Genomic DNA, 22,827 nt, shown 5'->3' on the forward strand with positions numbered 1-22,827 from the left:
GTAATCTACTTGATGTCATCTTCTCCCTCTCCATTCAATCAACCTTGAGGGAGAGAGGGAAAGGTAGAGGGATATTCTTCTATTTTTAAATCATCTCTGTTATATCTTGGTTTAAGGGTGATATCAAGATTAAAATTATGTCCGCAATTTATTTTTCAGCTTAATTATGAAAATAATGTAAAAATATGACTTTTTAAATTATTGTTACAAAAATAATTAATAACGAAAATTTGAAAATTGTTATAAAATAAGGTTTAAAAAATAATTTTTAATTAGAAATTTTTTTATTACATTATCTTTTAAATATTTTTTTGTTAAAATATGTTACTTTCATTTACACATTTTTCATATTTTTTCTACGATAAATCAAACTTATATAATGATATTTTTTAATTATTTTTAAAATAAAGTGCAATTTGGTAATCTTGTTTTTTTATGATTTAAATATAATTTTTAATCTATCACATCCATCAAATCACTCACAAACTTTACTCTTAATCCACCCACTTTCACCTTTAATCCACTTAAAGTGAACAACACAAACTTCACACTGTAATCCACTTGATGTCATCCTCTCCCTCTCCATCCAATCAACCTTGAGGGAGAGAGGGGGGAAGGAAGAGGGAAGTTCTTCTATTTTTAAATCATCTCTGTTATGTCTTGGTTTGAGGGTGATATCAAAATTACAATTATGTCCACAACTTAATTATGAAAATGATGTAAAAATATGACTTTTCAAATTATTTTTACAAAAATAATTAATAACGAAAATTTCAAAAATTTTTTAAAATAAGGTTTAAAAAGTAATTTTTAATTATAATTTTTTTTATGACATTATCTTTTTAATATTTTTTTTATTAAAATATGATACTTTGATTTATACATTTTCATATTTTTTCTACGATAAATCAAATTTATATAATGATAATTTTTAATTATTTTTAAGATAAAGTAAAATTTGGTAATGGTTATAAAATAAAGGTAATAAGAGAGAGACAAAGGAGAGGAAGAATAGAGAATGAGAGAGTAGGGAGCAACTTCTGTTTGTATGTGTGTCTTATTTCTGATAGGACGGGTCCTATTTATAGATACAACATGGTAACCAAAAAAGGATATGAAATCAAATAGTAAATACAAAATATTACATAAAGAGTAATGAATAATATGACTATCAATCATATGATTAATTGTTATAAATCAAAGGACGACCATTAATTCATAACACTCCCCCTCTGGTGTCCATTGATAAAGAATGTGCCTCATTAAAACCTTACTAGGAAAAACCCTTTGGGATGAAAACCTAGTGAAGGAAAAAGAGTACATCATTCTATATAAATCATTAAGATGGCGGAGTCCAATCCTGTGAACCAATTGCTCAAAAGTTCTCCTTGACAAAGACTTTGTAAATAAATCAGTTAGATTTTCACATGCACGAATCTTTTGGATCTCTACATCACCATTTCTTTGGAGATCATGAGTGAAAAAGAATTTTGGAAGAATATGTTTTGTTCTGTCTCCTTTAATATATCCTTCTTTCAATTGAGCAATGCATGCACTATTGTCTTCATATATCGTTGTTGGTTTTGTAAGATCCGCAAAATTTAATTAATTAAATAAATAATTAATTACTAAATGCGGGAAGGTAGTGTATTTATGACATTAAATTCTAATAGGTATACGTGGAAAAGTACTAGCTCAAGTGGTTGAGAGTACTTTAATTATGTGTGAGGACTTGGGTTCGAATTCTATGTGTGCTATTAGTGTGTTGGTTGACTTATTTTTATTTTAAAATTATACATGGCCGTGTTGGGTGATAACATGATTGAAAACGTGTGTGAATAAGCATGAAATATGAATTGGCTTGGTGGTTTAGCTTTTATTAAGCATGAAATATGAATTGGCTTGGTGGTTTAGCTTTTATTTGGTATTGGTAAGGTTAAAAATTAGTTGTAGGCTGAATAGGAAAGGGTGGAGAAAACCTAGCAGAAAGAGGGCACAACTTTTAGGTTAGGGGAGCCGAACCCGTATTGTTAAGTTTTTGGTTTGATTATATGAGATTGATGACTATTGCCATAGAATTCGAGTTGATCTTGGGGTGAATTCGGGGTGGGGTGATTGGGTACTGTTTTATTGAAAATTGCATTTAATTTGATGATCATGATGGCTATTCTGTGTTGTGTATACTGTTATGGTACGAAAATTGGGAGTGGGAGTCTCTATTGCGTTTATACTTTGCTGTTCTGTGAGTGTAAGGTTGTCAAATTGAATTGGTGTCTTTAGGGAGCGTATTGGGTTTCTGGTGCAGTGCTTGTGTGCGTAAAATAGTCCCAAAACCTGCAATTCTCGCTTAGGCGAGCCCGGCTCGCCTAGACGAGACATGCAGGGACTCATATTCTTACCCTACTCGAGGTTATCGCTCAGGCAGATGATTATGGGTTTGGGTGAGAGGTCGTCTCGCTTAGCCGAGTGAGTCTCACCTAAGCGAGAATTCGAGAGGGTTCACTACAAGAAAACTGGCTATTATCTAGGAAAATTTATCTACGAAAAATATTTCGTAGATAATTTTATTTTATCTACGAAAGGTAGGCGTAGATAATGTATACATTCGTGGGTAATAGAAAAATAAATTACGTACGGAAGTTTCGTAGGTAATCATGACTGACTTTGGTAGAAAACTTTTTTACAAAGCATTACCTATAAAAGTCTGCGTAGATAACTAATGTACCACACCTAGCCAAACTCGACCAAATAAGTAAACAATGTGTATATCAAGGCAGACAAATAGCCGGCCTAGACCGACTACTCCAGCATATTCGGTAAGTTTAGAGCCTAGACTGACCACTCCGATGAACTTAGTATAATGGAAGCGTCCGCGTCCAATAAACCTTAAGGGCCTGGGTTAGGGCCCTGGCCCACTCACAGCCCAAGCTAGAGCCCAAGTCAAGGCCCAGTGATGAAGGATTAACCCCAACCAAGGATGGAGGCACATGCTTAAGAAGACTAAGCATGTTTAGAAAGGAAGTTCACTAATCCTTCATCCCTTTCATTTGTGTTTATTATTTTTAATTCCCTAAGTTGACTTAGTTGAATCAACTTTAGTTGACTTGTTGACCTTTAACTAGGTTTGACTTGTTGACTATAGTTGACTTGACTTAAGCCAACATGCTAATCTATGTTTATTTGCTTTGTAGGTTAATTAGGAGTAAGAAAACAATGCTAGGTGGCGCATGGTGATTGGGGAGCATAAATGATGTGGATGAGAGAGTAAAGCAAATGCATAAAGCATAAAGTAAAAGGCATAAAACAAGTGTACCTATCACTACAAGAAATCTGTTAATTACCGACGGACAAATACCGACGGATATTTATCCGTCTGTAATGATAATTTTCCGACGGATTTAGCGACGGATCTTAAGCGGGAACAATACCGACGGATTTGTCCGTCGGTAATAACACAAGAGACAGCTGGCGACGGATTTATCCGTCGGTAAATTTTTTCATGCAATTACCGACGAATTACCGACGGATTATTCCGTCGGTAAGTTCGCGAATTAAACTTAAAAAAAATCAGAAACCCTTTCCCCCCATTTCGTGAAAGTCGTCTCCTCCAAAACGCACTGAGAACGCGCCACTCGCGTCGCGCCATTACCGCCACTCTGAACCGCCGCCGTGCCTCTTCCAATCTTCGCCGTAACGGCGTTCTTCCGGTGTCCGCTCCGTCACCCACTGCAAAACGCGATTCTTCTTCTCCAAACGCGTTATTGATGTCGCCGCTGCTGTTGCCGCCCATTGCTGCTGCCGCTGCCGTCGCAATCCCACTCCCAATCGTCGCCGTGACGGCCTCCTTCGAGTAACGCTTTCGGTGGCTTGAGTTCGAGTTTGGGAATCAGCTCTGACGTCGGGAGAAGCAGGGTAAGGGTTTTGTTGCTCGAGCAATAAACCAAGCTTTTAATTCATCCTTACCCATTATTTTTTTTCTGATAGTTGCTTCCATTTTTGTGGCGAGAGGAATTCGAATTGGGCTTCCGCGTGAGTGAGGTGCTCTGTTTGGGTTTCTGATACTCAGAGTTTCCTTACTGGTTCAAACATCAAGTATGTATGCTCCTATTTCTTAAACAAATTGTTGTTATCCAAATTCATGTAACAATTTATTGTTGCATATTTGTAGGTTTATAATGCGCCATTAAGTCTCAAAAATCAAGATTTAAGAGATTTGGCAAATTGGCCCATGAGATGCGTAAAAGAATGGCACACATACTTTGTTAATAGGTATAAGTTTCACACTAATGAATGGTCCAAAGGAAAGAAGACAATTAACTGTGGTGTGTACGTGAAGGGCATTACAGAGGGAGGTTATAATGATTTTTATGGAATAATTCATAAAATATTTGAGCTAGAGTACAACAGTTGTACTTCTCCAAAGAAAGTAGTTGTTTTTTATTGTGAATGGTTTGATCCTTCTAGAGATGGTACAAGGGTGAATCCTAGGTATAATATTGTTGAACTTGAAATGAGTAAAAGATACCGACCTTTTGATCCATTCATTCTAGCTAATAATGTTAGACAAGTTTACTATGTCCCATATCCAGCATTTCGGAGCATCGACAAAAGTGGTTGGTGTGTTGCGATACAAACTAAGCCTAGGGGTCGCATTGAGTCAAATGAGGTGGAAGAGGATATTCCATATCAAGTTGATGAAATGTCACATGCCCATGAAATAATCGATGTTGAAAGTGTATCTACATTGCATGACTTTGATGGTGCTCTTGAAGAATTGGAAGGAGAAATACAAGAAGAAGATGGAGAAGAAGAAGAAGAAGAAGATGAAGAAGATGAAGATGACCAAGAAGAAGAAGAAGAAGAAGATTATGATGATGATGATGATGATGATGACGACGACGACGAGTATGACGATCATGGCAAAAATGATGATGAGGAGGATGACGATGATGATTGAATTATTTAGTTGTTGTGATATGTTGTTGTGGTTGTTGTAATTGTTAAATTTATGTAAAAGATTCATTAACTATGTTTTGGCAAACTTTAAATATTTCACTTATAAAAGTATTATTTTGTGGTTGGTAATGTGAACTACACTTGTCATTTTAAACTGTAAAATAACTATCTTGTTAATATTTGATGTTCAATTTTGTTGTTTTATATAGTTTGACTGCTGCAATGTCACCTAGACGTCCATCTAGTTCCGATAAAGGGAAGAAGACAAAGCCAAGAAGACAGCCAGCACGGTATATCATAAGGGTTCCTGGCCAAATACCACAGAGTGCGCCCATTCAGGCACCATCACTTGCTAGGGTACCCACACCACACCTTGCCGGGGTTACCACACCATCTACATCCATTCCGTCACCACACCCTATTGTGGTACCCACACTAGATCCTACCATGGTACTCACACCACCTATCTCCACACCACACCCTACTGTGGTTCCCGCACCACCTACCTTCACAGCACACCCTACTATGGTTCCCGCACCAGCTACCTTCACACCAAACCCTACTGTGGCTCCTGCACCACCTACCTCCACACCACAACCTTCCCATCAAGGACCCTCCCCTGTTGTGGTTCACACTTCTTGTAGACCTTCCTCATCCTCTAATCCCTCTCCTGATGTTGCTCCTACAGCAGATGCTCCTGATTCAGCTGCTGATGATGTTGACCCTCCTCTCCATGAGCGACCGATGATTGAGCCTTTTAATCGAGGGTAATATCTATTTAGATCTTAAATACTAATTTGTATGCCATGACTTGTTATTTGCCTTGCCTTCTTTTTGATGACTTTTATGCATTTATATTTAGGTTTGTTCCTTCTAGAGTTGCTTCTCAGGCAATCACAAGATCTATTAAGCAACAGTTCCTTTCGCCTTGGCCATCATGGGGAGCCATACCTCCAGAAGAGAAAGAACCTTTTTGGCAACGATTTAAGGTAAAACGTCATGAAACTTATTTTCATTCTATATTTATGTATGTATTTCAAAGGAAAAGTAGATGGTCACTGCTATTAGACTTTAAATATCATGCATATTGTGTTGTCAACATCATATGTACTTGATTTATTGTTACAGAGATCGGTTCAGTGGAGACCTGAGCACGAAGGTCAAATTAAAAAAAATTTCCACTCTAAAGCATCTCATAGGCTATCTAAGATGTTTAGAGATGCCCGGATTGCAGGAGAGCGCCCTTATTGGATTGGGGACCATATCTGGAATCGATTGCTAGAACATTGGAATTCTCCTTCTTATCGCAACAAGCAAATTACAGCCCAGAGGAATAGAGCTTCAGAAAAGGGTGGGACCCTACACACAGGTGGTTCCATTACCACTCATGAGCATGCCCTTCGTATGGTATAAACCTTAATCTTTTTTATTTTCATATTATGATATAATTTACTTCTTTTAAAATCGATGTATACATAAAACCATTTATTTTGTTAAAGGAAAAAGAGTTGGGGCGAGAGGCATATATTGATGAGGTATTTTACCAAACTCATCTTCGCAAGGGATCTGGCCAGTTTGTTGATGAAAGGTCTCGAAGAACACATGTAAGGAAATCCTTTTACTATTTATTATTTCCTTTAAACTTAAATGTTGTACCTTATTTAACTAATTTGTCATTGTTTTCTTTAACAGGAAGAATTTTCAACTAGACTCTCACAAGTTAGATCTGAGCAAGGGTCCTGTGCTGAGGCGTCAGAGCATAATGATGAGGAAGACGTCATTAGGACACAGTGTTGGGTTGATGTTGTCGGCGGAAAAAATAAAGGAAGACTTTATGGCACTGGAGAACTTGGCAAAGGTTACACTGCTGGAAGAGGTATCCACAAACAACAAGCATCTTCTTCCAGCAATGCTGAGGAGGCCGTGAACCGACTCACGCAACGACTAGAAGAACGTGATCAAGCTTATGAAAATTTGACAAGGCAGTTTCAAAACTTCCAAAATCTAGTCATGGCCTTTCTACCTCCTGATGCCCAGACCCGTCTTCAACAACAGCAGTCCAACCCAACATCGCCGCAGCAACAACCCACTCCAGTCCAACCCACACCAGTCCAACCCACACCAGTACAACCCACTCCAGTCCAGCCCACTCCAGTCCAGCCACAGATTGAGCAACAAGAAGACCCTACAGAAGAAAATCATTCAGATGATTATGTAGATTATTAGGACATTTTTCTATACTGAGTTTGTTATTTATGTCTGCTTTTACATTAGTTAAACATATATAACCTATGAGATTGTGATTGAGAGATGTTTATCTTTATTTCACTTTTATATGTAGACTCTAAAAATATTTATGCGTGTGATGTATAAGTATAAGATACCTGTCTGGATTGGCTATGGATAACTATAAGATGGGCAGGTCTGATTGTATTTGTGAGATTGCAGGTTTGATAAATTTTGTGGACAGTGCGAATACAAACTGCACTGGAAAACTGTTTTCAAATTACCGACGGATTATTCCGTCGACAATCCGTCGGAAAATGCTGCGTCAAATGCATGTAAATACCGACGGATCTTGCCGTCGGTAATTTCTGACGGATCCTGCGGACGGTACTTACTGACGGATTCTGCGGTCGGTAATTACCGACAGAAACCGCGGTCGGTAATTACCGACGGATACTACGGTCGGAAATTACCGACAGATTCTGCGGTCGGTAATTACCGACGGGCATTATCCGTCGGTAAGTGTTAGCTACGACCCTTTTACCGACGGATTTTGGCTCGTCGAATATCCGTCGGAAAAAGTAGTTTACCGATGGATATATGTTGGTATCGACGGATCTCGACCGTCGGTAATATCTATTTTTTGTGTAGTGTATGTACCTTTGGTCTCATTTGTTTTTAGCACACTTTGGCCACTTTTTGGAGACATATGAGACACATTCTTTGTCTCCTTTTGTGCTAGAACGAAATTAGCCTTGCACACACCATAGTTGACTCTTTTGTCTCTCATTTTTGTAACCTTATTTGACCTAGTTTCTAGAAGCTAGGGTTAGGTTTTTGTAGAGACATCCTTAGGTATCTTTTATTTGCTTAGAGGCCCCTAAACTCTTCTATATAAGGGGTGCTCCTAGACATGTAAAAAGGTTGAACATTTTGGAGAAATTATACACTTTTTGTTTCAACCTTTTGTGAGAGCATTCCTCCTTAGGGAGTGGAGTTCTTTCAAGCCTTATCTTGCCTTGGCAAGTGGCGGCATACACCACTCATCTTCAAGGTTGCCATGGCTTCTTCTAGCCTAGCCTTGTAGTGGCGTGAATCCTCCATTCGTCCCATTTCCCTTGCTTTTCATTTTATGTTTCTTTACTCTTCCTGGTTTATATTGTTTCTATTATATGTTTTTCCTTTTGATTTCTTACTCCCCATCAATCCATTCTCCTCCTCTCTAGAACCTTGGAAAGGAACCTTCACATCTAGATAGCTTGCTATCTTAATGTCCAGTGGGGATTTCCTTGGTTTTCTTAATCAACTCACACCATATTCAATAATCTTAAAAAGGAACAAGTTAATCCTTCATCATTTGGTATCTAGAGCCTAGGTTATCTTGAATATGGTGTTTTTCATGTTCTAACCTTGTCTTGTGTAGCTATCTTTGAATGGTCCACATAAAAACAATGCTGGCAGAAACTGTTCACGATTTTAAAAGATTAAACTGCACCTGCTCAGTGGTCCACAAATTACGTTCTTGATGTCAAAAGAAAGCTCTGTGAGTCTAGTTTTTAACAAAAAAAGAACCAATGCATTTGGAGTTCTGTGGAGAGAGTTATGATTGAAATAGTGAGCAAAGGTCAGAGCTGCCGAGATCACCGCGAATCAACGTTTTTCAGGTTATGTTGGGCAGTTTTGGCTACTGTTTTTGTTACTCTTCTTACTCCTAAATGTGGTTGGATAACATGTCTTTTGATGCTTAGTCTTTGAGCCTCAAATCCATGAGTTTAAATGCATGATAGCTACATGTTTGTGTCTTTGTGTATGTCATGTTGAGTCTTTAAATGTGTCTAACTTTTGCTTGAGTCTCTTGTCATATGCTTTGAATTTTCTTGTTCTTGTTTCTAAGTTTTTGAACTATTGCATGAGATCTATGCCTTGTGTTGTTGTATGCTCCTTGAAATTGATTTTGACCTAATTTTAAGGAACTAAGTGTTCAAGACACCCTAAAACATCCTTCTCATCATTTTAAGTACCTAGTTTTGAAAAGAAAAAGTGTTTTCAAGACCAAAAACAGTTTGGCCTAGAGCTTTTACAATGCTTGGTCAATCCATTTGGCAATTTTTACTAGGTGTTATGCTACCAAATTTTATACTTGGATTTTGGGCGATATTGGCAAATTAGTTCCATGTTTTGACTTGGTTATGATCTTTCATGGTGTATGCATGATTTGAGGTATAATCTTGGCTTGTTCAAATGTTTTCCATAGAGTCTTTAAAATGTGCTTTTCTTGTTTTAGTCTTGTTAAAAGTTTTGTCTCAAACTTTTCTTCTTTAGAGTTTAGCTTTCCTTTTTTTTTTTTTTTGCTTTTCTTGCTTGTCACTAGGTGTTCCTTGTTTTGTCTTAGTAGTTTTCTTTTCTTGAAACTCTTGGGATGTTGTGGCCGAATCACTTGTCTTGCATTTGAAAGGTTTTGAACAAGTTTTTAAAAGTGTTTGCTTCACTCCTTTGGTGGATTTTGAGTGCTAGCCTTGCCTTGTTACTTTGGGAGTGTGATCTAAACACTTGGGTTGCATTTTGGGTTGGATTTGGTCTCGATTTTCATGTTGTCTAACCCCTAATCCATTTATTTTGTCTCAGATTTGAGTGTTTTTGTTGTAGGAATCATGGCAAGTTCATCAAATGCACCTACACCAAACAAAAACAATACATTGATGAGATTGCTTCGGGATTTGGAGTTGTCTAGGAAGGAGGCCTTTGAACAATTGAGAAAGGACAAGGAGCAAAGTGACCTAAGAATCCAAGAGCACATTCAAAGGCTTAAAGCTAAGGAGCAAGAAAGAGAGGCTAGGAAAAGAGGGCATTCTAGGCGCAAACCATCACAAGAGAAGCAAACTCCAAAGATTCCTAAGTTCAAAGGAGAAAATGACCCAAACATCTACATTGAGTGAGAACAAAAAGTGGACCAAATTTTTACCATTCATGTAGTTAGTCATCAAAAGCAAGTAGATTTGGTAGTCTTAGAGTTTGAGGATTATGCCATGACTTGGTGGCATCAATTATGTATGGACAATATTAACCAAGAGTCACGCGCGACTTCTTGGAGGGACCTTAAAAATTTGATGCGCGCTAGATTTGTTCCTTCCTACTATAGGAGGGAGACTCTTTTGAAGCTCCAAAGGCTTCAACAAGGGTCCATGTGTGTGGATGAATATTACAAGTTAATGGAGTCCACGCTTCTAAAAGTAGGATTCCAATTTGAAAGTGAGGAGGAAAAGGTAGCTAGATTTGTGAGTGGTTTAAGGAGGGACATACAAGATTTAGTAGAGTTATATGAGTACTCCTCTCTTGACAAAGTTTTACATTTGGCCATCAAAGTTGAAACTCAATTGCAAAAGAAAAAATAGGCCAAGAGGAGTGGTTCATACAATGACTACTATTCTAGTACTTGGAAAGATAAAGACAGAAAACATGATAAATCACCACTCAAGAAAGAAAACATTGCTATCTTAATGTCCAATGGGGATTTCCTTGGTTTTCTTAATCAACTCACACCATATTCAATAATCTTAAAAAGGAACAAGTTAATCCTTCATCACCCAGCCAATGGGTTGTCAGACATCATTAATGCTCTATAAATACACGTGGACCCCAGCAATTAAAGGTACGCATTCATTAATCACTGATTTGACTCTCTAAGAGCTTTGACTTACTTGAGCTTCGGAGACTCTTTTGCAGGTAACCCCTCCTGGGTTCAAGCTGACTCGTATCGACCAAAAAGAAGCCAACCGAGGAGATAGCGGACTACATGGTAAGGTGACGCTTGTGCCTAACTTATCTTATTTGTTCTTTGCAGGAATAATTGGCGCCCACCGTGGGGCACGAGACAAACACTTTTAGTACCCGCTTTTCTCTGAAGATGGTTTCCACCCGCAACAAAGCTGGAGCGAACAAGCAAGCTGATGCTGGTCCCTTTGGACCTCCTGGCATCACCCCTGATTTGACCGCCATCCTAGACGGCCAAGCAAAGATGCAACAGGAACTCGCAGACCTGAAGAAGCGCAGTGCTGAAGAAATGGAGGTGTTGAGACAAGAGAACTCCCGCCTCAGGCGAAGGATGGAGGCTGATCCCAACTTGAAGGGAAAAGCCAAAGAAACCTTTGAAGTTGTGAAGTCTCCGGCTTTCCAGCCTACAGAGGAAGAAAGTGAATACAATCCCACCCCCCACACCTTCACCACCACCCAACAGACACCCGTTACCTCTACCCATCCCCATCACTTTCCATCTGGTCAACCGGGGCTTACCGCACCCCCAACCCCCGTCGCCACCCTTCCTACCACCCACATCCCCTACAACATACCCACCGCCCTCCACACCACACATATTCCACCCTATAACCCACAATATCTTCCCACAACCTACATTCCCCCTCACAACATCACCTCCACCTTTCTTGCTATGATCAACCACCCCCCACCTCACATGCCCCCTCCTCACCAGCCCAGACGCCGCACCCATTCACGGACTTTATCGCCAACACCCCTCTTCCAACCCAGTGGGAACCCTTCACCCTGGATTGCTATACTGGCGAAACCAACCCTAACGAGAACCTTAAAGTCTACATCACCCATGTCGCCTTGTACACATCCCAAGACGCAGTCTTTTGCAAAGCTTTCCCCACCACCCTCAAAGGCCCTGCCCTAGAATGGTTCACAACTCTTCCGCCCTACTCAATCTACAATTTTGACATCCTCTCCCACATGTTTTCCACCCACTTCGCCGGAAGTTGTCCACACCAAACCACCACCATATCCCTACTGGGTATCAGACAGGAACGTAACGAACCACTCAGAGCGTTCATCGATCGCTTTAGTAAAGCCGCCCTTCGTACACCGCACCTCAACCAGGAGATGATTCTCCAGTGCATGACTCTTACCCTACAACCCGGCCTCTTCACCAACAACGTCTACCTCCACCCACCTGCCTCCATGCACGAACTCAAGCTGCGTGCAGCCGACTACGTCCGCATGGGGGAAATGCAAACACTTCACACCAAATTCTGCAACGGCTACGCCGCTACCACCTCCAACCCCACCCCACAGCCTAACCCACGCCCTGATACCCGCCCACGTGAATCCCGCCAACCTCGCTTCACCAGATACGCCCCCCTCACAGTTGCCCGTTCCCGCATTCTGGACGAAGCCCTCCAAGCTGATCTAATCCCTCCACCACGCAAGACAACCACACCCTCCAACGCCGACATGACCAAATACTGCCGTTACCACCGCAACCATGCTCACACTACGGAAGAATGCAAAGCACTACAGGATAAAATAGAGGAACTGGTCCGTGCTGGCCACTTTCGCCGCTTCATCCGCAGGGATGACCATTCCTCCTCCTCTCGATCCCGCCACTCCCCGCGACCTGACCACAGACGTCAACCAAATGACTCCCATCACAATAGCCACCCCACCCAACCCAACAATCAACAACTAGAGCCCGCCCGCACCGACATCACCCCTGCCGACCCCCCCTTACGAGGCACCATTAACACCATCTCTGGTGGCTTCGCAAGTGGAGGCTCCACCTCTTCTGCCAGAAAAAGACACCTCCGCCATATACAATCCATCAACCATATCACCCATTCCCACCACAGACGCCGTATGCCCCTCATTGTATTCACAGATGATGACTTCCACGACCTCGACAACCAACAAGATGACCCCATGGTCATCACCATCGAAATCAAGAATTATGCGGTTAAGAAAGTCCTTGTTGATCAAGTAGCTCAGTTGACATCCTCTACTGGGCCACTTACCAAAAATTACAACTTCCTGACACTGCCATGATCCCATATGATGAGCCCATATATGGCTTTTCTGGCGAACAAATATCCACCCGGGGCTACATAGACCTCCACACCGTCTTTCGGGACGACACCCAAACCAAAACCATCCTAATCCGCTTCCTTATTGTCGATGCGCCAACATCTTACAACATCCTCTTGGGCCGTCCTTCCCTTAATACACTTGGCGTAGTCGTCTCCACCCCTCACTTGGCCATGAAGTTCCCTACCCCATCCGGTGACATCTTGACCATACACTGTGACCAGTAATGGCACGCGAATGCTACATGGCAAGCTTACGACCATAACTCCCAATCCAACAAACCAACCATATCGAACGAACCCTCGGTTCCAGCATAGCCCTATCCGGCAAAGACCTTGACCCTAGAATAGGTCGGGATGTCCGCCTCAAACCAGTTGAGTACATCACTCCTTTGGAGCTTCCCAATGGTCACTCTATTAACTTAGGCACCGGTTTGAACTCTAACGAGCATGCCACAATCACACCTATCCTCATCAGCAACACAGATCTTTTAGCTTGGTCGGCCGCTGACCTCACTAGAGTAGACCCCTAGGTGGTATCCCACAAGCTGTCCATATATAAAGAAGCCCGCTACGTATCCCAGAAAAAATGCAAGCTTGGTGAAGAACGCTGGCAAGCAGCCAAGGTGGAAGCCGGCAAGTTACTGAGCGCAGGATTTATAGAAGAAGCTCAATACACCACTTGGCTTTCTAACGTTGTCTTGGTGAAGAAAGCTAATGGCAAATGGCGATGTGCGTAGACTACACGGACTTGAACAAGGCTTGCCCTCGCGACGCCTACCCCTTACCCAACATTGATCGACTCGTAGACGGCGCGGCAGGAAACAAGGTGCTTAGCTTTCTGGATGCGTATTCAGGGTATAACCAAATCCCAATGGCCACAGCAGATATGCACAAAACCATCTTCATCACGGACGATGCCAACTACTTCTATAGGGTCATGCCCTTTGGCCTCAAAAACGCCTGGGCAACTTACCAACGACTAATGGACAAAGTTTTCAACCACCTAACAGGACACTGTGTCGAAGTATACGTCGATGACATGGTTGTCAAGTCCCCAAGCCATCATCAAAACGCTGAAGACCTGGCGGCAGTGTTCTCCGTGCTGCGCCAATATAACCTTCGCCTCAATCCCGACAAATGCGTATTCGGCGTTGACTGGGGTAAATTCCTTGGTTTCATGTTAACCCAGCACGGCATAGAGGCTAACCCTGAAAAATGCAAGGCTATCATCGAAATGCGCAACCCCACTACTGTCAAAGAAGTCCAACGTCTAATTGGCCGTCTCACAGCCATCTCTCGTTTCCTACCCAAACTAGCTGAACAAACCCAACCCATAATCCAACTCCTAAAGAAATCCACCTGGTTCACGTGGACTGATGATTGTGAACAAATCTTCCAAAAACTCAAAACAACCTTATCCTCACCGCCTATCCTCCACAAACCGGACACCAGCCAACCCCTGCTGGTATACATCACGACCACCGACTATACCATCAACGCAGCGCTTGTTCAAGAAATAGAAGGCACACAACATCCTGTGTATTTTGTGAGCAGAACACTGCAAGATCCTGAAACTAGGTATCAGATGGTAGAAAAACTAGCCCTATCTTTGGTCCACGCAGCACACCGCCTTCGCCCGTATTTCCAAAACCATACCATAACCGTTAATACCGACTACCCAATCTAAAAGATAATACAAAAACCAGATCTAGCCGGACGCATGTCATCATGGGTCGTGGAACTGTCAGAATTCAACATCCGCTATGAACCCCACGGCCCCATCAAAGCCCAGTGCCTTTTAGACTTCGTCAACGACCTACAACAGACATCCATTGAGGACTAGTGGACACTTCATGTAGATGGCTCCTCCAATCCAAGGGGTGCCGGCGCCGGTATTGTCTTAGAAGGCCCCAACGACATCCTCATCAAAAAATCCCTTCACTTTGCTTTCAGAACGTCAAATAACCAAGCCGAATACGAAGCCATCCTCGTCGGCCTTTCTCTAGCCCGTGAAGTTGGCGTTAAGAAGTTAACATGCAAAACCGACTCCAAACTCACTATAGGTCATCTAAATGACGAGTTTCAGATCAAAGACCCCATCCTTCTACAATATTACCATCTGGTTCGTGCAGTTATTCAATCCGCTTTCGAACAAGTCCGCGTCGAACACATCCCAAGAACCTACAATGTGAGGGCCGACATCCTTTCCAAATTGGCCTGCACCAAGCTCAAAAACCGTAACCGATCCCTACTACAGCAAACACTATCCACACCTTCCATCACACACACTTGCCAAAACTTAACCCACACCCCAGCTAACAACGTCACCCCCTCCCAAACCCAAAACTAGACCACCCCCTACATTCAATACCTCAAAACCGACAACACCCCCCTCGACGCGGATAAAACTTGGCTGGCTAAGGCCGCCAGGTACACTATGATAGGCGATGACCTCTACAAACGCGGATACGGCCAACCCCTACTTAAGTGCGTCACAGTAGAGCAAGCTCAGTATATCATCAAAGAGCTACACGAAGGAATTTTCGGTAAAAGGAGACTGTGTATTTTTGTGTTAATTTACAATAGTATATCTGTGTCTTCCATTCTAGTTTAGGGTCGTTAAACATATACTTTAGTAAGTCTAGACTATACTGATTAAATGGTCTTTATGTGTTTTATGTGCTATAGTTTGATTTACAGAATAATATGATTTGTTGGTTAGTCGTAGTACTATCATGTGACCAACAGATGACAACCACCTCTTTATGATTTGAGCTTAACCATTTTCCGTACGCTTTCTGAGTACTTAGATCAAAGGCTGAAGCTTGAGACACAATTCGAGCTTTAATAGTTGCCCTCAACAATATTAACTAAAATAGGACTTCAGTTCTAATATGGTTATCCTAACATTCTTCAATAGAATGGTCTTGCTGAACTTGTTTGGCTTATCACGTTTACTAGCATCATATTTATTAGTTAATAAAATCGTACTTCTGTGCTGATTCTGTTGACAACTATAGACAGCTTCAATTCTCTTAACCAAAACAATCTGGTTGTATTATCTTTGTTTATGTACATAGTAAATTTTAGGCCTAAACTTAATCCATGTGTTGAAAAATGTGATTTATATGCTCTTGGTAAAGAAGGATATAACTGTTGTTGCTTTGTTGTAGCTTTACAAGAAAATACACACTACGTCAGTGTGTATGTACCCGTTTGGAGACCTTTATTTCTCTTATGGATGAGATCATGACCAATGAAGATACTTTTCTGCATGAGAGGGGTACCAATAGGTTCCAAAGCTGGAGGGGAGGGACTGGAAATGGGTGGGATGGATAAAATTAGGTTTGTTTGGTATAATAGAAAAAGGAATGAGAGAATTAGAAAGTTAGTGTGTTTCACTAGAGTTTTTTTTGCTCTATATCTCATTTATTTATATTAATCTATCTATTTATCTCATTATTTCTTTTCTATTTCCCTTCAACCCAATATCTTTACTTTTCTCGTTATTTCTTTCTTATTTCCATATGCATATTTTAGTTTCACCCACTTTATTTTTCTACTCTACCAAATGGACCTTAGAAGTATATTGTAGCGGAGAGATTAGGTAATTAAAGGAAGAACATTTATGGTTATTACAAATAGTTGTGAGTGGTACCTTTAATTAGAAGTGGTAGAAGTGGGGTAGTGAGAGGGACTTTGATATTATGGGGTGCCTACATCATACAATTAATTCTCTAACTTTGTGATTTTGTGCAATATGTGTCTCTACTGGTTTGCATCCTAATTTAACAGTTTCATCCAATAATTCTAGCAGATTTTTAAGACTTCCATTCCTGCTGCCTAATCATTTCAAGTTACAACTATATCATATATTCACCTAATTAGATATGCTAATTATGCTGACAAATTTTTTCCCATTCGAACTTCAACTTTTGTACCCTTTTCTCATTCCACCATTCATTTTGGATTAGAGGGTTGAACTGAGAACAATAAAAAAAACTATAAGAACAGTAATGGAAAACAGAAAAACTCATAAATATAACGACAAATGGTAGGTTAGTTGCAGGAAATCATATGGTGGAGTTCTGATATTCTCTGACCATCAGCAGAAGCAGAAAAAGAAGCAATGATTTGTGCTAAGATTCCACTAGTTTCACTATCTACACTGAAATTTTCTCTTAGTGAAAGATTCCAGTAGGTTAACAACAAAATTAAAAATGGTAAATAGTGATGATGATATGCACCCTTTTATAGCCATGCATGTGTTGATTTTAATTATCATCACATATATTCGTGATTGAATTTTCAGTAAATATACTTAGCCAGGGCCAAATCTGACATCATCATACATACCTACACTACATAGACATATAGATATAGTGTATTTTTGTATCTAATTATGGAAAATGTTTCATTCGTGTGTCTGATATTATGTGAAGAAGTTTTCTTTTTTTAGTTATATTAGTTTCTATCTGATAAATATTCCATTCTTATGCAATATATAGAAAGCATTGGAATCACATAAAACTATTTATATCTATATGTTTTGCTTAATTCAAGAAAGAGGATCTGCATTCAGTAGTTTGATATGATTTTTTAAACTATTTTTTGAACACTTTTCTCATGTAAGGATATGATATTTAATTAAAAGTTCCAACTTGGATTTTTGTACCCTTTTCTCATTCAACCATTCATTTTGGATTTCCTTTCAGAAGCATCACATTCGAACTGGCTATGGTTCTGTGTCTGTCATAGTCTATGAGGATCCTGACAAACCAACTCTGATCACCTATCCGGATTTAGCACCAAACTGTAAGCACTGCCAATTTATTTTCTTTTACATAGTTCCACTTGTTTAAGGATTACCTATTGTTTCCAAGGATTGTTTTTCTGTCCAGAGGCAGCTTCTTTACTACTTCACAACTTTTGCATTTATCATATTAGTCCTCCCGGACATGATGTTTGTAAGATGATAAATTTGAATGGGTTCTTTATTGCATTTAGAATTGATTATTGTTATTGACATAGATTTTCCTCTGGAACTTCAACAAGAGTTCTTGCAGTTGGGAGCAACTACAATTTGTTGTGAGGATGTGTTCCTTCTGCTGAAGACTTAGCAGATCAAATAATCAACATCCTCAACTATTTTGGGTAATTAATAGATAATTACAGTGTAGCATTTGTTTTTCAGAACTTTTCTTTTGAAACTCAATATGTAAGTTGGTGTTTTCCTTTGCTTCTCTTCTTTTTCTCTATTTACGGATGGCATGAACTATGTTCTTGTCTAGGCTTGGTGCAGTGATGTGTATGGGACTTCTTTCCTCAATATGTGTTCAATACTCCTTTTTTCCCTTCTGTAGTAATTAAAGGAATAACAGAACACGATGTGTTCGGTCTATCACAATAATACATCTTAAAGATAAGGATTTATCCATAATTAGTTATTAAAGATCTTCTAATCAAGGATTAATTATGTTCTTCTTGTATCAAGGATTAATACATCTTGACATGCAGTCTTTAAACTGAAATGGGGTCTTAATTGGTGTTGTTGTCCGATTGAAGGACGAGATTATTACAATACACATTTTATAAGAGTTTAGCTTGATAACAAATTTGAGTGGATAATTTACTGACATTTCTAATGCAGTGCAACTAATTTGTATATGTTCTTCTTTGCAGTTGTAGATATGTCATCAAAATGTAATAAAGACATTCCTGAACCATCTTTGCCTATTGCCAAAAAGGGGAGAAAGGGGACAATGAAGGGAAGACGACCAAAATATGTTCTTAGATTACCATCACAACAAGCACCTATACTTGAATCCCCTGTTGATCAACAAAATCCTTCTACAACTGCAAATGTTGTACCAATTCTATCCCAACCATCAATAGCCGAATCTACCCCTTCCCAACCCTTAATTGACCAACCCATACCTTCTCAACCCCCCCATTGTTCAACCTGTGCAACCTTATGTTAATGAACCTACACCATCATCTATGGCTTCCCAATGTGTTGGTGCTAGATTGACATCATTATCTTCCCCCTCTCAACAAAATGATACACCAACCTCAATACCCACTCGATCTATTCATAATGTACTTCAAGAAGACTAACACATGTCTACCGAAGAAGCAGGTGAACCATCCATAAATGAAGACGATGACCCTCTTGTTGGTGCAAGGCTTGAAATTATTGAACCTTGTAATGATGAGTAATAATCAACACTAGTTGAAATCAGTTTTTCTTTTATATTATATGGTTTTTTTCATATTGACATCATATTTTTCCATAATGTGTTTATATTTTTAGGTTTTACCCAAGTAGAGGTTTCTCCAAGGCAATCACAAAGATAATTAAGCAACAATATGTTGAGCCATGGTTAACTTAGGGTGCAATGTTGGATGAAGAGAAGGAGATCTTCTTCCAAAGGTTCAAGGTAAGTTAATATTTGTAACCTACCCTTTACTAGATTTTAATTAAGCATATTTAATTTCTTTGCTTATATTGTTTACTGTAATAATCATTATCTTAACTACTATATTATCTCTTAATGTAGAGAAAGGTTACTTGGAGACCTGAACATGAGGAGAAGATTAGAAAGATTTTCAACACAAAGGCCTCTCATAGACTTTCTGAAATCTTCATGGAAGCAAGAAAAACTGGGAAAAAACCTCACTGGATGTTTGATAGAGTATGGAACAGTTTGCTTGCTAAGTGGAACCAACCCGAGTTTTGATCAAAGAGTGCTCGTAATCAAAAGAATCGAGCATCTGAGAAGGGTGGATGTTTGCACACAGGTGGCTCAATCACCATCCATGAGCATGCCCTTCGCATGGTATGTACACTAAAAAATTCTGTTATATAAGTTGATTACTATTTTATCATGATTAATTAGTTTTGGTTATAGGCAGAACAATTGGGTCGTCCTGTACATTTTGATGAGCTTTTCCACCATACTCATGTTCGCAAGAATACCGGTGATTTTGTAGATCACAGATCTAAACAAACATATGTAATTTCTCTAACTTAGATCTTTCCTCCTTTTTAAATATAAAGATTTGTCATTATATAACATGTCTATTTTGAATAACAGGAGGAATTTCAAACTGTGGTGAAGGAGAAGAAATATCTCCATTGGACCCTAGTGAGGAAGAGAAGTTAAGGAAAAAAATTTGGTTAGTTGCTGCTGGTGGCAAAAATCCTAAAAGACGAGTATATGGTGTTGGAAAACTGAATGAAAATTATCTTTATTGGGAAGCCTTCACACAACAACCATCCAGTTCTACAAGTATGGATTCACAAAAGATTCTAAGGTTGGAAGAAGAAATTCGTCAATCTAGGGAGGAGTTACGTCAATCTAGGGAGGAGAATCAATGGCTGCAGAGAAAATTAGAATCCCTAGTAACTGTTGTTCTCCCTCTTCTTCCTCCCGCCGCACAAACCATTTTGCAAGAAATCAATGAACAACCACAAAATGAGGATCAAAACCAAGATGATGCTCGGGAGAGGGACCACCAGCATGGGCAAAACTCTTCTCATTATGCAGATTATTAGTTAGGTTTGTAATTGTAGGACTTGTTGAACTAGGGGTAACATTAGTTAGTTTTTAAATTGTAGGACTTGACCTATGTAGCTTATTTGTTAGTTTCTTAATCTGTGTTATCTACTTTATTTTATATTTGTAGTTTTATAGTTTTGATGTGATGATATGAATGGTGCTAAACCTTTGGATAACTATGTTGTTTTATATTTGAAGGTGTTATTTGAATGCTGGAATGTTTGTAGGATCTATAGGTGGAGTCCAGCTTTTATGTCTAGACATCACTTCTCTTGTCTGTGATAAACTACTATATTTTCTAATTCTAAAATATGTTAAGTAGACAAAATTGTCTACTGCATTGTTTACAGGTTAAGTTTAGACGTAAGTCCTGACAAATATATAATGATAATTTTTAGAAATTAAAATTATTTATAATTTTTTTTAATATTATAACGTTATCTACGAAAAGTTTCGTAGGTAATTATCTACGACAAGTTTCGTAGATAATTTACATACGAAGAACTTCGTAGGTAATTTACATATACGGAAAATGTAGGAGATAATTACCTACGAAATATTTCGTAGATAATTTACCTACGAATATTTTCGTAGGTAAATTACATACGCAAAATATCGTAGATATATTACCTACGACAGTTTTCGTAGATAAGTTACCTACGAAATGTTTCGTAGATAACTCCAGTTGTAATTTATCCACCAACTATTTTCGTAGATAATGATATTCGTAGGTTATTTGTAGATAATTATCTACGTCTTTCTTTCGTAGATAGTGTTCGTAGGTACGTTATCTACGAAGCACAATTTCGTAGATAAAGTTACCTACCAGCTCAATACCTACGAAATTGGCTTCGTAGGTAATTCGTAGATAACAACGCGTTACCTACGAAAAGTGAAAATTACCTACGAAAAACTGGCGTAGATAATAAGTAGATTTCTTGTAGTGGTTGGCAATTCGGTTTGACATCCTGCTCAGGCGGTAATTCCAATCTTTTGAGCGAAAGAATGTCTCGCTCAGGCGAGAGCCTCTCGCCTAAGCGAGAAGACGAAGAATGTTCTGTTGTGGGTTTGACTCGTAGCTCAGGCGAGAGTTTTGATGTTTTGGGTGAAACGTGAACTCGCCCAGGCGAGTGTAACTCTCCTAAGCGAGAGTTAGAGGCTGGTTCAGTGCGTGGTGCTCGCTTAGGCGAGGTAATCTAGCTTAAGCGAGTTGGATTGGAGGGCTTAGGCAAAATTTTTAAACATTAACAAAGGATGGTAGGATTATGTACTTAAGATGCATATGGTTATGTGATATTAAACTGATTGGTGGTGGAACTGGAAATGCGTGAGCTAACATGCTTCTAGGGTATCTTAATGGTGAGCTTGCTGGTGTTCCGTGGGTTGTGGCCCGGAACGTATCCTTGGGTTGTGGCCCAGGATAGGGGATAAGCACGTGGCATTCTATGGGTTGTGGCCTGGAATGACTTCCCTTGAGTTGTGGCTCAGGATAGCGGATGAACACGAGGAACCTTGAGTTGTGGCTCGGGTTGGCGAGTGTTGCTGGTGGGAGTGTGCTGGTTGTGGACAGTATGGATGGGTCCAGATGGATTGCCCTCTTCAGTGTTTTGCTGACGAGTTACCACCACTTAACTTTAGCAACTTCAGTATTGCCAAATTAGTAGTGAACAAAATAGTTAGGGTTAAGATAACCCTGAGTCGTCTCACAACGAATACGGAATTGATCTCAAATATTTGATTCTTAAAAATGCAATTAAAACTAGCAACTATAAAAATATGGGGTTTTGATATGCAAAGAAAATGACACGAAAGATTGTAAACTCAGTAATAGTAAATAGGTCAATTCCACTGCTTTTTCTAAATAAGATTCTTCATTGGTTATCTAGAGATTATTGTTAAATTAATTATTGTTGTTGATTTACAAATCAATCAATGTAAAGACTCAATTCATTTGTTGGCATTCTCACTTTTAATCAAAGTACAGTCTCAATTAAAAGTGAGAATTTTTAGATTATCCATAGTAAATTCAATCAAAGTATAGTCTCAATTAAATTTTACTATGCCTAATCATGTCTATTCCTTTGTTTCTTCACCAAATAGAAAACTTAATTAATCAAAGTAAAGTCTTGACTAATTTTAGTTAAAGTAATTACCTCTAATCAAAGTACAGTCTCAATTATTGGCAAAAACTTATTTAATCAAATGAA

At 39.4% G+C, this 22,827-nt stretch overlaps 2 protein-coding genes and 1 pseudogene across 3 annotated transcripts; all 3 read left to right on the plus strand.

Moving 5' to 3' along the window:
* The first annotated feature begins 4,228 nt into the window (after positions 1-4,228).
* LOC146885561 (uncharacterized) lies at positions 4,229-4,957 on the plus strand. The gene has a single exon (XM_085674988.1). The coding sequence runs from the start codon at positions 4,229-4,231 to the stop codon at positions 4,955-4,957; it is 729 nt and encodes a 242-aa protein (XP_085531114.1).
* A 221-nt stretch (positions 4,958-5,178) lies between these two features.
* Positions 5,179-7,195, plus strand: LOC146885562 (uncharacterized). The gene is made up of 5 exons (XM_085674989.1): positions 5,179-5,723; positions 5,819-5,945; positions 6,025-6,363; positions 6,456-6,560; positions 6,649-7,195. The coding sequence occupies exons 1-5, from the start codon at positions 5,179-5,181 to the stop codon at positions 7,180-7,182; spliced, it is 1,650 nt and encodes a 549-aa protein (XP_085531115.1). The 3' UTR covers positions 7,183-7,195.
* Positions 7,196-19,379: 12,184 nt separating this feature from the next.
* LOC146885563 (uncharacterized) lies at positions 19,380-20,862 on the plus strand (annotated as a pseudogene). The gene is made up of 4 exons (XR_014995520.1): positions 19,380-19,498; positions 19,619-19,897; positions 19,970-20,074; positions 20,156-20,862. The product of XR_014995520.1 is annotated as an uncharacterized LOC146885563 (transcript).
* Positions 20,863-22,827: the final 1,965 nt, after the last annotated feature.

The sequence above is a fragment of the Vigna unguiculata genome, chromosome 6 (genome assembly GCF_037176805.1).
Source record: "Vigna unguiculata cultivar grain cowpea cultivar isolate G323 ecotype 2 chromosome 6, ASM3717680v1, whole genome shotgun sequence".
Lineage (NCBI taxonomy): Eukaryota > Viridiplantae > Streptophyta > Magnoliopsida > Fabales > Fabaceae > Vigna > Vigna unguiculata.